The sequence below is a fragment of the Natrix helvetica genome (assembly GCF_964273705.1).
Source record: "Natrix helvetica genome assembly, chromosome: 2".
In the NCBI taxonomy this organism is placed as follows: Eukaryota; Metazoa; Chordata; class Lepidosauria; order Squamata; family Natricidae; genus Natrix; species Natrix helvetica.
The window spans coordinates 67978190-67996861 of record NC_138552.1 but is presented as its reverse complement, the minus strand read 5'-3'; the positions used below and the strand labels follow the sequence as shown (position 1 = coordinate 67996861).

General features: G+C 36.0%; 1 protein-coding gene across 1 annotated transcript in view; it reads right to left on the bottom strand.

Annotated features, from left to right (window-relative positions):
* LOC309387930 (uncharacterized protein) overlaps positions 1–18672 on the bottom strand; it is a 39996-nt gene that overhangs the window by 5517 nt on the left and 15807 nt on the right. Inside the window, exons 6-10 of the mRNA XM_081944863.1 lie at positions 17469–17613; positions 10123–10292; positions 7363–7517; positions 5691–5768; positions 1751–1940 (exon numbers count right to left, since the gene is read on the bottom strand). Of these exons, the coding sequence (XP_081800989.1) occupies positions 1751–1940; positions 5691–5768; positions 7363–7517; positions 10123–10292; positions 17469–17613 (738 nt within the window). The remainder of the gene's footprint in view (positions 1–1750; positions 1941–5690; positions 5769–7362; positions 7518–10122; positions 10293–17468; positions 17614–18672) is intronic.

The window sequence follows — 18672 nt, the reverse complement described above, 5'->3', positions numbered from 1 at the left end:
GAGCCATTGAAATGATTGGACCATGTGATGGACTTGTGGGTGCAGGGGATGGATCTTTGACTTTCTTTTGGGTGGGGAAAACCTGGGACTCTCAGATGCCAATATGACATCTCTAATAAAATGGATCTTTGAGGAATCACTAGCCTTGGCGTCTTCTTTAGTTGGGAGTCTTCTTTAGTTGCGGGTGTTAATTGGAACCCTGACAATATGAATGACATACAGCTGTATATCTCAACTCTAGATTGAACTGGCGATGTGGTTGGGGCCCTGTTCTAGAGACTGAATTCCATTAGTATTCAAATAGGGAAGAAAAGGCTCAGGTCTAACCCAGTCAAGTCTCAGTGGTTAGTAATACAAGAAGTCCCATTGGCAGTAATATTGGACAAGGTTATTCTGGATAAGGTATTCCTCAGACATAATTTATGTGTAACCGGAGGGGCCTCCTGACTCTTGGCTCTTGCTTGAAGTGCAAGTGACAGCTTTGGCAAGGAGGGCCTTTGCACAGATATCATAATTCATTATAAACATTCTGCAGTTAATCTGTTACACCTGTTGCATTGACTTTCAGCTGCAAATCCAGATAAAGCCTAGCATGACTTGGGTTCTGGATACTTAAAATAGCACCTTGCTCCAAAGTTGCTGCTCAATCACTCATATCCTGGATTACTGCAGTGCATTCTGCTACTATCCTGGAAGTGTGTTTGGAAGCTACATCTTGCATAGAAAGCAGCCGTGTGGGTAGTTCTAGGATCCCCTAGAGGGGTACATTTAACACTGCTATTTCACAAACTGTACTGGTTGCTGGTTTGCTTCCAAATTCAATTCAAGCTGTTGGTTATAATCTTTAAACTACTTTATGGCATGGGTCCAGGCTACCTGCGGAACTATCTCATTTCAATGGGATTGGCTCATCCTACTTGTTCCAGCAGAAGAGGCATGTTGTGGGCCCTTTTGTTAAAGAATTCTGGCTGGAAGGATCCTGAATGAGGACTTTTTCTGATCCACACTCTAGAAAACAGGTGTAAAACGTGCAGCGTCACACTGCCGTCATGTGATACATTGTGATGTTTTTCCCCTTCGCGGAGCTGGGATGGGCATGGCCTGCATGTGACACATCCAACCCATGGGCCGCCAGTTTGACACTGCTGCTCTAGAACATCCTCCTCAAAATGAGATCTGCTCCCACTCTCTTCTCCTTTTAAAAGAGCCTCAAACTGGCTCTGCTGATTGGTCTGGGCTTCTGATGCGAACATTCCACATTGGAACTCATTAATAGATTACAAAAAAATCCCCATCCCCTACCCCATTGAATTCCAGTTTCTAACTCATCAAATTTATGTTACTTTTAATATTTAATGTTTTAATATTTTGTATTTTGCTTTTATGACATTGTAAGTCATCCAAAGTCACTTAACAGTAAGATGGGCAGCATATAAATTTAACAAATTTATAAATAATAAATTTATAAACGAATAAATATAGTGGCAGGTTGACCTTCTCTCGATCCAGTCTGTGTCTTATCATCAGAAGAGGGCATACCAGGCTGGGAGAAAACTAATTTAGAACTTTAAAAAAAACCTTGCATTAGAATATTTTAGTCAATAAGCCTATTAAGTGTAAAATTTATTTCTTCCAGGGATTACATTTTTAAGTTGTCAATCTTTGACATATATAATATGATAAATTGAACACAAGCAAAAAAGAAATAATTAACGGAGGGAAATGGGTGAAATAAATAAACAGCTCTTACCATTTCAAGGCCTGTGACATTGAGGCAAGTAAGCTGTTGCAATGAATTTACCATTTGCACTAAACTGTCCTGCGAAATTCTATGAACTCTGCCAATATTCAGAACCTCTAGACCTAGACATTTAGTAGAAATTGATTTCAAGCATTTGTCCGTAATTGCTTGACAGCCAAACATTTCCAGTTTCTTAAGGCTAGAAAAGAACATAAGGAAATTAGCAATATCCTTCAATATTAGCCATTCAATTTTTTTAAGATAAGTTCTTAAAGATAATATCACTCCCCAGTTTTAACATGAGAAGCGTCTAAAAACAAAATATGAAATTATTGATATTATAATATCTTGGTCTAAGTCTGAACAAGTTATTGATAAATTAACTAATAAACTAATCAGGTAGGATTACAGTAACTATATTTTTATATTATAACTGATTTCAGAAAGCACATGCTTTTTATATGATGTGGGATTATTTATTTGGCAATTTTCAATTACCTACATGAAAAGAAAATAAGAACATACTGTATGTAAGATAAACAATTCATAAAAATGCCCTTCCCCCTTCAAAATAGGCTTCTCTCTGTAATTTCCCTGGTGAGTGATAAATGGTGAATTGGCCATATCCAACAGAAAAAATGAGACAGAAAAAAGAACAAATTTGCAGTGTTTGGTTAGATGACACATTTAACATGGAAAATTAATATTTTTAGGGTCCTGAAGCATCAGCATATAATTGTTGAAATCTTCAGCTTTGCACAAGATAAAGCCAACGTCATTCGATCAAGAAAAAAGTGACTTGGCAGGATTTTGTTGTGCCAAAATAAACCACAAATGACAAATTAGCCTTAGAAATTTGGGAATTGTTATTCAGCTCAGACCCATTAAATAGCCTCAGACTTGTAACTGTCTCTCAGCTTCATTCCTTTTCCTGCCAGATCATATATTGATCTATCTTACAAGGTTACACAGTAAGGTCTAAGAAGCACCTAAGAAAAAATACTTAGAAACTTTCCTACCATTATTAAAAATTCTCCTTCTCTATGTTTTCAGCTAGTTATTCCTGCTTCTCCCACTCCACTGTTTTTAGACCTTTCAACAGACCTTTATTCTGCTCAAAAGTGGGCTCTGAACAGTATGAAAAGTTGTCCACTAGAGAAGAGTAAAAAAATTCAAAAGGCCATCAGTTCTTCATAATTGGAAAAGAAAAAAGTTTGTGTACAGTTTGTAGGAAAGGAAGTCACATTGAGGGACTCTGATTACCATCTGCTAGGTAACCAAATGGGAATATAAACAATTGCTAATGTTTGCACTGTATTTGGTTTTATATAAATGTTTTTATTCAAGTACATAACATACATTATACCGTTCAAATTAACCATAAAGACTAACTGTAATTAAATGTTTTGCTTGTGAAGATAAAGATAACTTGTACAGGTAGAAAGAAGTTAACTTCTATCTCAGGCAAAGATGCAAATCTTAATGTAGGTGAAAATAAAATCATGAAATAACATACAGTCAAGTTTGCCTTCAGCTTCCTAAAGTCTAAATCAGGAATGAGGTACGATTTTGTTTTCAAAAATAGTAAGCCAGAGTCTGTATATCAACACATGACATCAACTTGTGATTTGTTCCAAAAAACAAACCATGACTTTCATCTTGAAGTGAATATGCATACAGTTAAGACAAGAAAACAAGGAGATGGTATGATGGCTTCTTTTTTAGTGAACCCTGCATATATGCTGTACCTATTACAAGATCTAAATTATTAAGGCATTATGTGATAAAAATGCAAAATAAATAAGGCATTTATAAGGTTTTGCTTTCTCTTCTGAGACCAGAACTTATTTAAAGTACTGAAAACTACAACCTTTTCTCTAAGAAAAAATGATGACCTATATTAGCAATATAATACATTATACAGAAATAATGTAGTATTAAAGCTCTTCTTGTCATTAAGGCAAGCCAAACAACCAATTCACATACAAGTTCAAATTGCTACAAGGTACTTGAATGATGGCAACATGATTGACTTAAAATAAGATTTCCAACATTTGCCGTCATCACTTGTAGTGCTTGTAAGCATGCTTATGTTTCTTCCTGGAAACAAACTGGCATTGTATTTGCAGTATGTAAATATTAGTGGTATCCAGCTAAAAAGTGAGAAGACCAGAGCAATCATTGGTTGAACATCAGCTGATGACAGCAGTGAAGATGTTTCTGATTAAATGAAAGAAGGGCTTACCGAAGTTGCTGACAATGGATGCAACTGTCTATAAAGAAGACAATTAAAAAAGCAGGAGAGAATCAGGAATAAAAGACAGAGGACATTCTGTACTGTCAGAGCTCAGATAAAGCTTTCTGAGAAGATTCTACGTTTGAGCCTTCAAGAGAAGAGACACTGTAGAATAAAAGATAAGATATAGATCTTTGAACTGATGTGTTACCTGGTTGGATAAGGAAACATCTGACAGAAAACAATCGAGCTTTAGAGAGCACCAGGGATCTCATAGTTCAACCCTGAGCTACAAGTACTCTTCTACATTAAAAAATATTTACAAAGAACTGAAGCAAGCATATATGTTAACAGGGTCAGTGAGCTTGTGAAATTCTGTATGTTAAACACCAGGAGTAAGAATCAGGAATCCAAGATTTAGCACGTTCATAAACAATTGTTGCTTCTCCCAAGCCGTACCGACAGGGACATAGGTACAGCTACAATCATATCATAATTTAACAGATAAGGAAGGCAACTCAATAACCTAGTCTTTTCATTTATTCATTTATAGTCTCATTTATTCATTTATAGTCTCATTTATTCAAAGGGAATCCACAGAAAGCACTTCACAAAAGACAGGTGAATGACATGATGTCCAAGAGAGAAAGGCTTGTGGGATCACAGTCTGAATTATCTAGATAATAGACTATTGCACTGCTATCCACAAAAATTAGTAAAAGTAGTTTAAGCATAGTAAGCTATTTTTTCTGTCGCAATATAAGGGCCTTTGAAACTACATAATAAAAAAATCAGAAAGTTATTTTATAAAATTTGTGACCTAGGTCTAAGCACTAATGTTCAGATTATGGGAAATAAAATAAGATGAACAGAGTAAAAGAAAGCATAGCAAGAATAATGGAAACCTGGATCGTATGATTTCTACAACTAGAATAGAACTGAAAAACACAATTTATTAAAAAGGAATTAATAGAAATATTAAAAGACAGTTGTAGGTTTTAAAAAAAATCCATATCTCCTCAGAAACCCAAGGAGTGAATTTAGTGATACTACACTATACTGGATTAAAATATATGGAAGAATGAACACAAGTAATACTATTACTGATGATCACTATCACAACACAAGCACAAACAGATGTGTGTTATATAAAAATAAACTCTAGAATTTTCAAAGATACATAGAATAATTGTGATGGGGGATTTTTAATTTCCCTAATTTATGCTAGGGGATATATTTTATCAAACATAGTCCACAAACTTTCTAACTTACTTTATTGACGATTTAATTATTAAAAGCTGGGAATAGGCACAAAAGCACAGTATCAGATATTCTTGATACTAGCCATGACAGGATTAAAGTTAAAGTTAAGTAAATTCCACTGAATTGAGATGGAGATCGCTTCCTAAAGATCAGAGTAGTTTGTTAAGTGAACAAATTACACAGTGAGGTAGTGGAGTGTTCTTTGCTTGGATGTATTAAAATGAAAGCTAACCAATTAGTCAAGGATGGTTTCCTGCAAAAATCTGGACTCAATTAGAACGGTCTATGTGGTCTAGATTTAAACTCATGGATTTGACTTTTGTCCTATAGTATAAAGCCCAATTTTTATAGAAATTAGGAAATGCCTTATGTACCCTTCTAAATTAAAGCAATAATGCAACCACCTTGTACTGGATTTTGATTAACAATTTTAGTTGGCATATGCCTTACCTTTTTCCATGCTTTCCAATCAAGGCCATTACTGACTCATTGGTAATGTGGCATCCATTAGCAGAAAAATACCGTAAACTAAAGGAACAATAGCAATTACTTGCATTTTTAATAAAAAAAAGTATTGTGCAATTTAGTTGATTTGAGCCTGTTTCTTATATTGCAGATGTTGACTTTCTGATGTGCAGGAAAATCTGAGGAGCAAATTTCACACATCTATCCATGTAGAAGAATTACTTTCCTATTACACTCTTTAGTTACTTTAGTTACTTTTATACAAGTATTTTCTTCTATAAAATTTCAGATTTTCTTACAATGACTATGTTCTGATTAGGAAACTATAATATAAGATATAAGTGGTCTCAAATATAGGCACCTGTACTGATCTCATTTATTTTTTTATAGTAAATGAAACAATATGAATACTGAACTTACAATATTGTAGATATTCATCATGCTAAATTATAATGTGACTTGTTTTCACCTTAGCAGATTTAGGGAATTAAACCAAATAATGTTTCAAAAAGCTAGATTTAAAAAAAATACACGAATTCTGTCAAAGTGGGACCAAAGTTTAGTTTCTATAAAATTAACCATGCAGGTATATCTATTTAAAAGTCAGTCCCACTTTAATCAATAAGCTTCCTCTGAAGTAGATACTAAAAATAGCACAACTTAAATTCCATAATTTGATATTTAATGAAAATTAATGAAAAATAAGCAATTATCTTTTACTGGATTAACTACATTTAGGAAAACCAGTATGGATCCTTGCTTCACTCATCCTTGCAAAAAATCAGGGCAGATCCAGGTTTTTAAGGCCCTTCAAAACGCCAGCTATGTGGGGCTGTCCAGAACTTGGGAGTCATCCTAAACAGCAGGCACTGAGAAACCATATTTATAGGTTTCCAGTACACAGTATGGTTTAACTTAGAGAGCCTAGAGCAGGGGTCTCCAATCTAGGCAACTTTAAGCGTGGAGGACTTCAACTGCCAGCAAAGCTGGTTGGGAATTCTGGGAGTTGGAGTTCACCAGGCCTAAAGTTGCCAAGGTTGGAGACCCCTGCCCTAGAGTGTGCCAGTCTTGCCAGATCAAATTGGCAAAGCAGATAATGTGGAAGACAAGTGGTTCCTCAGGTAACCAAGCCCTATGTCATGTCAGTTTTTATAGGTAATAACCAGCACCTGGAAACAAACTGGCTTGTACCGCTCACAAAACAGAGATCTTACATGGGCATATCAAGATATGCCCAACTCTGCCTGCCCTGCTGCATTAGACCATCTTAAGCTTCCTGATTTCTTCAAGAGAAGACCTCATACAGAGTGTTTTCAGTAGTCAAGCCATAAGGTAACCATGACATGAGTGAGTGGAATTCTCAGGAGAAACATCCCGATTAGCAGAAATAATAGAGGGGCACAGAAAAACAGAGGGAAATCGAAACAACAATAAATTACTAATGTCTTATGGAGAGAATAGAACAATGTGTTGAGTGAAACAGAAGTATTCTGATAAAAAGCAGGGCAGGGCATTCCAAACTGTAAGACACTCCTATATAATCTTAGATATGATTAATTTAATTGGCTTTTCCTATTGTTTTGCAACTGATTGTACAAAATGGTGGTAAAAGTATTTGGAGACAAAGGTATTTTCAGGGTGGGGGGAATTTAGATACCTTCTAGAACCTTTGACTAAGGCATCGAGTCCAAAATCAGTAGCTCCTGTCCAACTTATATCTACAACTGCCAGGTTATGGCAAAAGGTGCTTGCATGAAGCAGAATCCTGTCCCCTTTATATCCAGAACCACTGCAGTTTTTTATATTCAGTTCCTAAATAAATAAAAAGGGGGGGGGGAGGAAATTGCAATGAATTGACTGAAACGATAATTTTTATTAGCATTCCTTATACATCAAATCAGAATCATTTATTGTTTATTTTAGGGCAGTGCCACACTTCAGTTGTAAAGCAAAAAGGGTACTTGGAAATTGTAAGCTTAAAGCAGCTGCTTCGTTTCCTGGAATCTCACAACTATAATGTGACCCTGGGGAAAAATGTGTTTGGTTTAAGAAATTGCTAAAAGATGCTCCATGCAAACCTATGTATTTTCTAAATCATCCCTTGAATCTAAATCATCCCTTGAATCTAAATCACCCACCCAATCCCATTGTTTATGTTTACAACAGGATAGTTAGAAGAAAATAAAAGTTTATTACAATAAGCTTCCTTTCAAATTAAATTCTAGACAGTTTTTTGCAACAATCAAATCAAAGAATTGAAAATTCATAAAGATTATTCAGATTCCAATAAATACTATTGCTTCAACTTCATGTTCTGTGCCTCACAGCAACATTTCAACTCTACATAGTTTACGAGAGACAAAAGAAAGGAGGGGAAGGGGGGGAGAGATACTGTATCTGCAGTTTTTAATATGTTTTTGTTCTTTCCAGTTTTTCTGTCAGCTTCCATCATCATTTCTCAGAATGTTTATACTGCAGGGATAAACAAAAGCCCCCTCTTGATCTCAGTAGCGCTAACAATATATAATTTGTGGAATGAGTCAGAAAGACACGCCTTGCGAAAATTTAACAATAAATCAAACATCGCTTTTCTTTTAAATTTGTATTTATTCTATTTATAATGTTATTAATTTCTAAGTTTCATTTTGCAGTTTGATAAATGTACTGTCTGTTATAATCTTTTAATAAGAAACTAGCCTCTCCTGGACTTTTCTCATCATAAAATGCCATCTGAACATTAATAAATCTGACTGGGATACTGATGCTAGATGAGGGATGACAAATGACTCATGTAAGAAAACATTTCTTGAAATAGAAACAGGATTAATTAATTTGAGTTGAAATCTTGGGGCTTCTAGCTTGACATCTTGGATTGATTGGATTTCATTTTCCAATCTCAAAGAAAAAAAATAGGCACTACCTGATAGATCTTTCCAGTTCTGGATCAGGCAGTGTGGCATGTTAGAAGAACTAGATGTTGACCAACATACTTCCAGCATGAAGATAAAATAAGTGCATACCTGGAGATAGTTAAATTAATTTACTCTTTTTGCAAGAGCAAAGCATGGAGAAAGAACAAATACTGCCTTACTCCATATACATGACCTCTTGGGATGACCTCAACAGAAAATTAGATCCAACATCTAGCTCTCATTTCTAATACCACATTCTAAAATTATATCGCTTATAGCAGACCGCCGGTTTGTTATCATAACATCCTGAATTACAATTTTTACAATTAGGTTACTCATTATTCAGAAAAATTGAAATCAGCTGTTCTGGTCTTATTGTGAAATGGCCTTTAATATGGAAGTGTTACTACAAATAGAATTACCTTTTTATCTATCAAGATGTCTTATGAGCTTGTCATAGATGTCCTTTTGTTTTTAATTTGATTTTGGAACCACTTGTTTGCCTTATTAAACAAAAGGAAGGCATGCTCAGTATAACAACAAGGGGACTGAATGCAAGCTGTCATTAATGCAGATGGCATACTATGTCTTATTGATAATTATACTGTACATTGTACAAAAATTACTTATATTATACAATGCTAGTAATTTATCAGGTTATTCAATACACTGGGAGAAATTTCATATATCCTATGGGCAGTATGTGTATGAAAATTTGTAAAATTTTCTTGCTTTTTGCTTGAGTATTTTAAATCTCTGGGAATAATCCGCTTAGAGTCACTGCGTTCCCACAAGCGTTCTAAGTCCAACCCTCCTGAATTCCATTGATCCTTATCTGGCATCAATGTAGAGTGGAATTTTAGTTGACCAGATTAATGTCAGGAGCAAAGAATTGGGACCATTCACAAGGCTGCAGCACAGAAGATGTGTTCAAGGCTATACCCAAGAATCTGGTTTGGTCAGCTTTATATTTGGGGTCAAATCTAACATGTATGAGTGAACTTTTATGCATATTACAGGACTTTTCGCTCTTCCTTACAGTCCTTGGAGCTTTAAAATTTTTACTTAAGGTAGTACCTCTTTGAGAACTTAGAATTAAATAAGATCTCGGTCCCAGCTCTTGGATGGAAGAAATTCTATAAGAAACCAATTAGATAAAAATATCCAAACTAATCTTATTCATGTTTCATTGCAAATCAGAATTAATGTAAATATAGAAACCATACTGAAGTGCATAGAGCTTGGTTTTCAATAGAATATATTTTTAATTTTGTGAAATCAATATTACTGATATTGTATTAAACTAGAAAGAAAATGGCCCATTGTGAGCATCGGGATCCAGTAGTGTGTGTAGAAACTTTATTTCTTATTTTCCTTATATTATGTTTCACATAGAATAGTATAATTTAAAATCTAGATAAATTATAATGAAAAATAATAAATATTTTCCCAACTTGCTATAATTACAAAAACAAAACAAGCTTTATATTTAAAGTGGACATTACCTTGAGATATCCTTCACAGTACTGGAAGAATTGTTTTAGGCCAACCTCAGAAATTCTCTGATCTTTATCATGGCAATGATCAAGAGTGAAACACTCAGGGTGATGTTTTCCTAAACCAATCAACCAATCATCATTCAAGCAGTGGCAATCCTTAAGATGAATCTTCTTCCCTAGAGAAAAATAACCTAGTTTATTGGTGCAGGTAGATGTTTATTCATCAACTAAAGACTTTTTACAATATTTCATTTAAAATGAAAATAAAACATCACTATTAATGGAATAGAATTCTTTATTTGCCATGTGTGGTTGGACACACAAGGAATTTGTCTCCCATGCATAAGCTCTCGGTGTACATACAAACAACAAAGTGATAGGCCATAGATCATAAATCATAAGATATAATCATAAATCATAAGACAACCATTGATAAATCATAATATATCCAATAAGAGAAGGTAGTAGGAAAGATGAGTGGTGAGAAAGATGAGGAGGATGACAAGATGACAAGGATAATAGCAACACAGCCTACTACATGGGTAAATATCTTTGGGCAGAATACAGTGCTATAGGAGTTAGGTATATAGCAGAATGATGGCATGGAGGAAGAAAATATACGTTTAGTTGTTTTGGCATGCAATGCTCTATAGTGGCATCTTGAGGGGTGAAGGTGAAACTGTATATATCTATTTATTAATATTCCCCAGGGAAGGTTAGGCAAACTATGATTTTCTTTTCCTTGGAGATGATTGTAGCAACTGCTCACCACAATCATTCACTGAAACTGAACAGGTAAAGATTTGAAATTAGATTTTCTCAAGTCCCATTTTTCAGTACATTCCAACCACTATATCTGATATATACTATAAATAGCATGGAAGACGACTCGGGATACCAAGAAAGGAAGCTGCAGTGTTAATTGGGTAACCCAGGGAAATGCCAGTGTAATTGTAATCAATTTTTTTTCATGCTAGCGGGGGCTTATTAGTATTTTATTCTGACTACTGTACAGCCATCTAGAGAAAGCAAATCCACCTTGGATGTGCTAATGGAAAAATACATAATGTCATGGGAGTCACATTTTAGGAGTCATCTGCTGAGGCAATCTCTAACGATAATTATTCATTTACTGAACAAATACTAAAAATTCCAATGACTGAGACAGAATAACCTCTTACCCTCCTCTAAAGTAGCTCTTGGGATCACAAACTTAATGTATCAAATAAATACTAGACGATATCAAAGCAAGCAAATTAAATGGTATGAACTAGAATTGAAAAGTACCTCTCCTAATTCAGTTAAACTCTTTGTTATAGAGTAATGAAGAAAAAAGGAAATAACTGTTTTTCTTAAAACTCTGTGCAATTTCTTCCAGAGGCAATGACAACTTTTTGAGAGCAAAGGTGCACTGATTCTTAAAAGTGTTTGAAAAGCAGAGCTGGCTGATTTCTTCTATTAATGATTCTTCAGATCCAGTCTTATATTTTTGCCATTGTACGTCGCCCCGAGTCCCTGGGGGGAGAGGGGGCGACTAAGAAGTCAAATTAAATAATAAATAAATAAATAAATAAAATAATTTTCCATTATGCCTCACAAATGCCTTCATGCTTGTTTACACAGGTGCAAACTCTAGCAGAATTAGTGAAGTTTATTCCACTCTAAGAATACTATATGAAAGATTGATTGCAGCTATATAATAAATGATATAATATTCATCACATAGAACTATTTTTAAAAATATCATAGTAATCTTGAAATGTAGACCAGAGTAATGAAAGTGGTATTTGACCAAATTGAGAACTCAAGGTATTTGTAATTTGCCAGAATTGGCAGTTATCTAAAGTGATATAATAACCAAGGAGTCTAGGACAAGCAGTGTACAAGACTGAAGAACAAATCAGAATCAGAAGTTAAAAACTAAAAGGCAAGAATGAGAAACAAACTGTAAATCACAGCAATGGCCATGATTTGGGAAAAACCATAAACCTCACAAGGACCTTGATATTCAAACAAGATCAACTGAGACAGGAAGTAGTCTTGCAATGCTTTCCAGGAGGATCCAGTACAGATAGTCTTTGACTTACAACCCCAATTGGGAGTAGAATTTCTGTTACTAAGCAATGCGGTTGTAAAGTGAGATGCCATAATACAATACAATACAATAGTAGAGTTGGAAGGGACCTTGGAGGTCTTCTAGTCCAACCCCCTGCCTAGGCAGGAAACCCTATACCGTTTCAGACAAATGGCTATCCAACATCTTCTTAAAGACTTCCAGTGTTGGGGCATTCACAACTTCTGGAGGAAAGCTGTTCCACTGATTAATTGTTCTAACTGTCAGGAAGTTTCTCCTCAGTTCTAAGTTGCTTCTCTCCTTGATTAGTTTCCACCCATTGCTTCTTGTTCTGCCCTCAGGTGCTTTGGAAAATAGTTTGACTCCCTCTTCTTTGTGGCAACCTCTGAGATATAGGAACACTGCTATCATGTCTCCCCTAGTCCTTCTTTCTCTTAAGCTAAATATACCCATGTGATCACATCGTTTAGCAACCACAATCTTGGTGATCCCCGTTGCTTTCTTTAAGCGAAGGTGACTAATTGTTAGCCAAGAACCCAGACCAAACCATTCTGGTATCTAGAAAACTCAGTTGCCTCTTGAAAAGGCTTATTTGGAACATTTTGGTATTGCTCCCTCCCAGATCCGAGCATCAGTAAAGTAAAGGACTGCCTCCAACTCTCCCACCTGCCCATATGTCTCCCTCTGTTTTCTGCCTTTTGGGTTGCCCTGCACCCCTGCCTTGAGGAACATCAAGCAGCCCCCCCCCCCCCAAACTGTGCAGCTCTGTGCTACTTGCCATGACCTGGCGAGCCAGTTTGACATAGAAGAAAGAAGAAGAGGTTGGTTTCATATATTTGATCCCCAGATGTCCCAACAGGAGCCTTGAACTTTTCTCTAGAGCCCAACCCAAGAAAAACATCGACAATGCAACCAAGCCAGCTTACCGCACTTTACTTGCAACTGGAGTATAGGTAATCATCACTTGATAATGGTAATGGAACCAGCACCTTCATCAATGTGGTTGAAAAGCTGTTGCATGACCATGCTGACTTAACGATGGCAGTTGCGGCAGTCCCAATTGCCATCATTCAGAAAATTCTGTGTGGTCACAGCATCCCATAGGAGTTAATCCTATTGGAGTTAGTCCCAAAGGAGGACTAATGGCAATACATAGAACCCTCTAAAAATATTCCTCTTGAATCTAACATGTTTAGAGCTTAACTTTATCTTATCCCTATCCAAGAGCTTGGCAGAACTTCATTATAAACTGTTTCCAACTCTAGAAATCTCAGTAACTCTTTTCTAACTCTATTTCTCACACCAATCTACCTTCTATATATTCATATTTCTCTAAACTACTTAATTTAAATAAAGAGAACAATTAGCTTGGCCCAAAGAGAATGAATTACAAAATAACAGAGAACTAGCTAAATTTGTTGTCTACTGTGAACAATAAATATACCCACTTAACAAGGTAATGATTTTTAAAGAAAAACCACCTCCAAAATATAAATCATTCATAACATTACATTCCTAAGAATCATAACTATTTTTATGGTTAAATTTATAACTTGGTATCTCCTTGCATTTAAGACCTTAGATTTGGTGGAGTTCTCCTTGGTATAAAGTGCTCAAAACTCAAATGTTCTTACAGAGCACAATTGCCTGATAATGCTATGCAAGAAAATTGTTACTAACTTAATGGTTAACTTTTTCCAAATAAGGCTACTCCACCCATCCACCCATCCCCCAACACCTAAACTTTTTTTTAAAAAAGACGCATGGATGGAGATGTTATCTGCAGACAGCTTTACATTTTTTAATTATTTATTATTGCACTTCTGAGAAAGAAAGAATGTTCGCTTATGTCAATATCAGATTTTTTTTTACTTGTGCCAATTATATTATTGATCAATAATCACTTGTGGAGTTTTAGAACATTAAAGTTCACATTGTATGCGAAGAAAGCATTTGCTTTTTTAAAAAGTCAACACTGCTATAAAAAAAATGAGAGAATAGAAAAAATGTCTACTAACCTAAATGTAAAGGTTAGTAGGGAGTCAAGAGAGAGTCAAGCTATTCTCCAAAGCACCTGAGGACAGGACAAGAAGCAATGGATGAAAATAATCAAGGAGAGAAGCAATCTGGAAATAAGGAGTCATTTCATGACTGTTAAAACAATATATCAGTGGAACAAGTTGTGAATGCTCCAACACTGGAAGTTTCTAAGAGATTGGATAATCATTTGTCTGAAATAGTATAGGGCAATGATGGAGAACCTATAGCATGCGTGCCACAGGTGGCACACGGAGCCATTTGTTAGGGCACAAAAGGCATTGCCCTGTCAATTCCCCTTCTTTTGAGGCTGTTTTTCGCCCTCCGGAGGCTTCAGGAGGCTTCCCTGAAGGTTCCGGAGGGCGAAAAACAGCCCTACAGCCAAACCGGAAGTCACTTCCAGTTTGTCCATAGGGCCTTTTTTAACCCTCTGGAGCCTTCAGGAGGCTTCCCTAAAGGCTCCGGAGGGCAAAAAATGGCCCTATGAAAAAACAGGAAGTGACTTCCAGTTTGGCTGTAGGGCTGTTTTTCACCCTCCGTAGCTTTCAGGGAAGCCTCTTGAAGACTCCGCAGGGCGAAAAAAGTTCCGTTCCCGAACTTCCTGTTTGCCCATAGGGCTGGTTTTCTACACTCCGGAGGCTTCAGGGAAGATCCTGAAGCCTCCAGGGGGGCGGAAGGGCTGTTTTCACCCTCTTCAGGAGCCTGGGGAGGGCAAAAACAGACTCCCCCCCCAGGCTCCTAGAAAGCCTCGAGCCTGGTGAGGGTGAAAAAAGTGCGCCAAAAGCGGGGGGAGGGCTGGTCGCACGCGCATGCACACAGAGGGGGGTAGCGCATGCATATGTGGCACGCCTGCACACACACACACCCGCGCTCCTCCCTGCTTTTAGCATGCGAGCCAAAAAAGGTTCACCGTCACTGGTATAGGGTTTCCTGCCTAAGCAAAGGGTTGGACTAGATCTCCAAGGTCTCTTCCAACTCTGTTATTCTATTCTAAATTCTAAATGGAATTTAAAAACTAACCAAATCAGTGAGATGTCAGCAAACGTTCAGTAAACCAAATTGATTCAGAACTGTTTTAGTAGACTTCTTACCACCTTGATTCCACATGTACAACTTATACTAAAACTTTTGATAAAGTGTATTTCTCCTTGTCTTTCAGCCACTTTTTGAGGGATGGGGTGTGTGTGTTATGATGCAAAGATCATGCACCTTACAAAAACAAGCCTAAAATATATACACACCATACGCAACATTTACACATTATTGAAAGACAGATCTTGGCTGCATCTAATGGGCTGCCTTTCTTTACTCAAGGTGCCAAGTGTTTGCTTTGGAATTCACTGTGGGAACTAACACAAGCCTAGAGCTACTGACATAGGGCAAATGACCTTCAATTTGTTTTCTTTTATAGCAATTGTCCAAAGCATTTTCCATTTCTTAGAAGTCACCCGCACCAAATCCTATGTTGCACACCTGTTTTCTCTAAATAATATCTAAGCTAGACGAATCATATAGCAACAAATGTTGGAAATATCATGAAACAGGAATGTTTTCTCACATTATTATACTATAGTTTATACTATAATTAGATTTTTTTTCTTTCTCTTTCCTATTCTTAATATTCTAAGCTGTTTATGTAATAAAATGTTAATAATTTTAAATATATTATATAAACATCAAAGTATGGAAACAACACAATGTACTAAAATGTATAACATAATGAAAGTTGAGGGCGTGACCTAGTTTGTCAGGTACTCCAGTACTTTTTTTTTTAATTGAATGTAAATTAAAAATAAAATAAAATGGCCACCTCAGGCAATAAATCTTGGAGGAAAGATTCTCTCTCCCTCCCTCCCTCCCTCCCTCCCTCCCTCTCTCACCATCCCTCCCTCTCTCGCTCTCTCCCTATTTGTTTTTTTTCAGGGTTGACTTGGCTGTATTATATAACTATGTGAGTCATATCACGAGCAAGTCTATTGACAACATCCTAGTTTAACAAATAGACTGACAGGAGCCAGCTCATGGCAGGCTTGGCAGATAGTGATTTGATTAAAGCTGCCATACAGGATCTAGATTGCAAAATTCAGATACCCACTAAATAGCTGCAATAAGATGCAGAAATCTATGACTGCTTGCTACCACCAAATGGTTATCTGAAATGCAGGCCTAATTTGGTAGTCATGATGATGCTTACTGCCATTATTGTTACTACGTTGCTCCTCACGTAAATGCTGCTAATATAAATATTGGTAATCCATGGGTGATCAGAAATCTATTCTATGCCTGCCTGTGAGTAGTGTTTGTGCCTCAGTATGTCTATCTGTATAAGATTCACCTGCCAAACATCTTGGAAAAAGAAGGCATTTCATTCTTTACCTCAGGCAGCAAAATGTCATGAGACAGCACAAAAGAGAGATGTCCTTGCTCCTACAGCTAACTTTCATCAAATGTTTCCTGAATATGATTCCGCATACATGCAGTACTGCCATTAGAATGAATACTCAAAGTCTGTTTACCATGGCATAGAGGAATAGCGCACAACTTATTATGAACCTTCCAGCTACTATCAGTCTCATCATGTCTCAAAAGAACTGTTTTGCAACACAGATGTGCAACACACGAAAAGTGAAATGATGTTCTTTTGGTGCATTCTGAAGATAACGTTCAAGTCAAGATCAAACCCTGATGATTACATTTGTGATATTAAGTCTCCATGGCTCGTCCCAGTTACTCATCTGTACATGGCCCAGAGAAGTGAACCACACAACTTTATATGCAGCTCAGGATTAGCTCTCCTCCTATTAATCTTGAGTGAGCATTTCCTTGAAATTCACTATTTTGCACTTAGGAAAAACATTCTGCCATTAAAAATATGCAAAAACCTTTTGGGGTAATTCAGTAGTGCATTATTTAAAAATTACAAATATGCTTCTACTAGATAATAGCCAGACAAAAGTGAAGCAAAGAACCTTTACAGCATGCACAAGTATTGTAAACCAGAAATACAAAAACAGAACTAAAATGCAAAATATTTCCAATGACTGCATAAATGTGCAAACAAATAATGTAAGTTACTTTAATTTGATGTCAGGGCATGAAGGCTTGGCTCCAGTTGTCTCAGCCAGATATACAGTAAATGTGCATACCTGTATGTGTTTAAACTTATAAGATTTTAAAATAACCATATAGGATTATTATATTACTCCAACCTCTTAATACTTATTCATTTTAATGTACTTACAAAGGGACTTATCTCCAGCTAGTTGATAAAAGTGACGACAGACCTGGGAAATCTGGGAAATATCTTTATGAGTCAGCAGGGAAAAAACATAAAGCCACAATTCATCAGGAAGTAGCAGCCATGGTGTGAGACTGCAGTCACTTTTCTAAAACAAAACAAAACAAGAAAGCAATTGAATCCCAAAACAATAACAGTGACAAGCATGCGAGTCAAATCAATACTGAATAAATGAGACCATGTGAGCAAGACAGCAGATCAAGTTTATGATTTAATTCACAAATTGTTATTTGTGTACTTTGCTCTCATCTGGAAGATACCTGTAACTATTTTTTTCTTTTAACAATCTGGATGCTTTAAAAATATTGAATGCTTAAACTAAATTATCACTGTCTTTTTTTATATAAAACAACTTCAAACAAAAGGCTACAAAATGAAACGTAATTCCTATTATATAGACACATATAACATACAATTGGAAAAAATGTGGAGGAAGTCATCAGATACCAGAGCACAACAGCAAAGAAAAGCTTGCAGATAAAGTGCTGGAAATTCCCTTATCGTGGCCTATATAAATAAGGTGACCAACCGTCCTCCTTTAGGGAGGACAGTCCTTCTTTTGTAAGTTCTGTCCTCCCTCAAAAAGAGTCCTCCTACATGTCCTCCTTTTTGATATTTGAAGGCTAATCTGTTGCGCGTTATGTGACGTATTTTATTAAACAGTTTTTAATGGTGTTTTTTTTACTTCATCGCAAGTATATTGAACAGATATTGAATCTTGTCTTGAATTTTTATCTAAAGAAATGCTAGACATTAAAATAGACGACAATTGTCTCTTTGAAGAAATTAGAAGACTGAATGTATATTTAAATTCTGAAAAATTAATACAATGGGAAAATCAACATGTTGAAATTGATAAAAGATGGGTGGCTATTTTCAGCCATTTCAAAAATGAACATATTCCATGTGAAAATTTATTTATACTTGTTCAATTTACGTTGTGCTGCCCTGGAACTAATGCAGCAGTTGAAAGAGTTTTTTTCAATTGCCAATGATTTTTCGACAAGTGAGAAATCGAGATTGAATGTTGATACTCTAGCTGCAGCACTTGCCGTAAAATTCAATATGAAGGATATTTCTTGTTCAGATATTTCCAATATATTGTTAGAAGATGATACATTGACAAAAAATATTAATTCAATGGAAA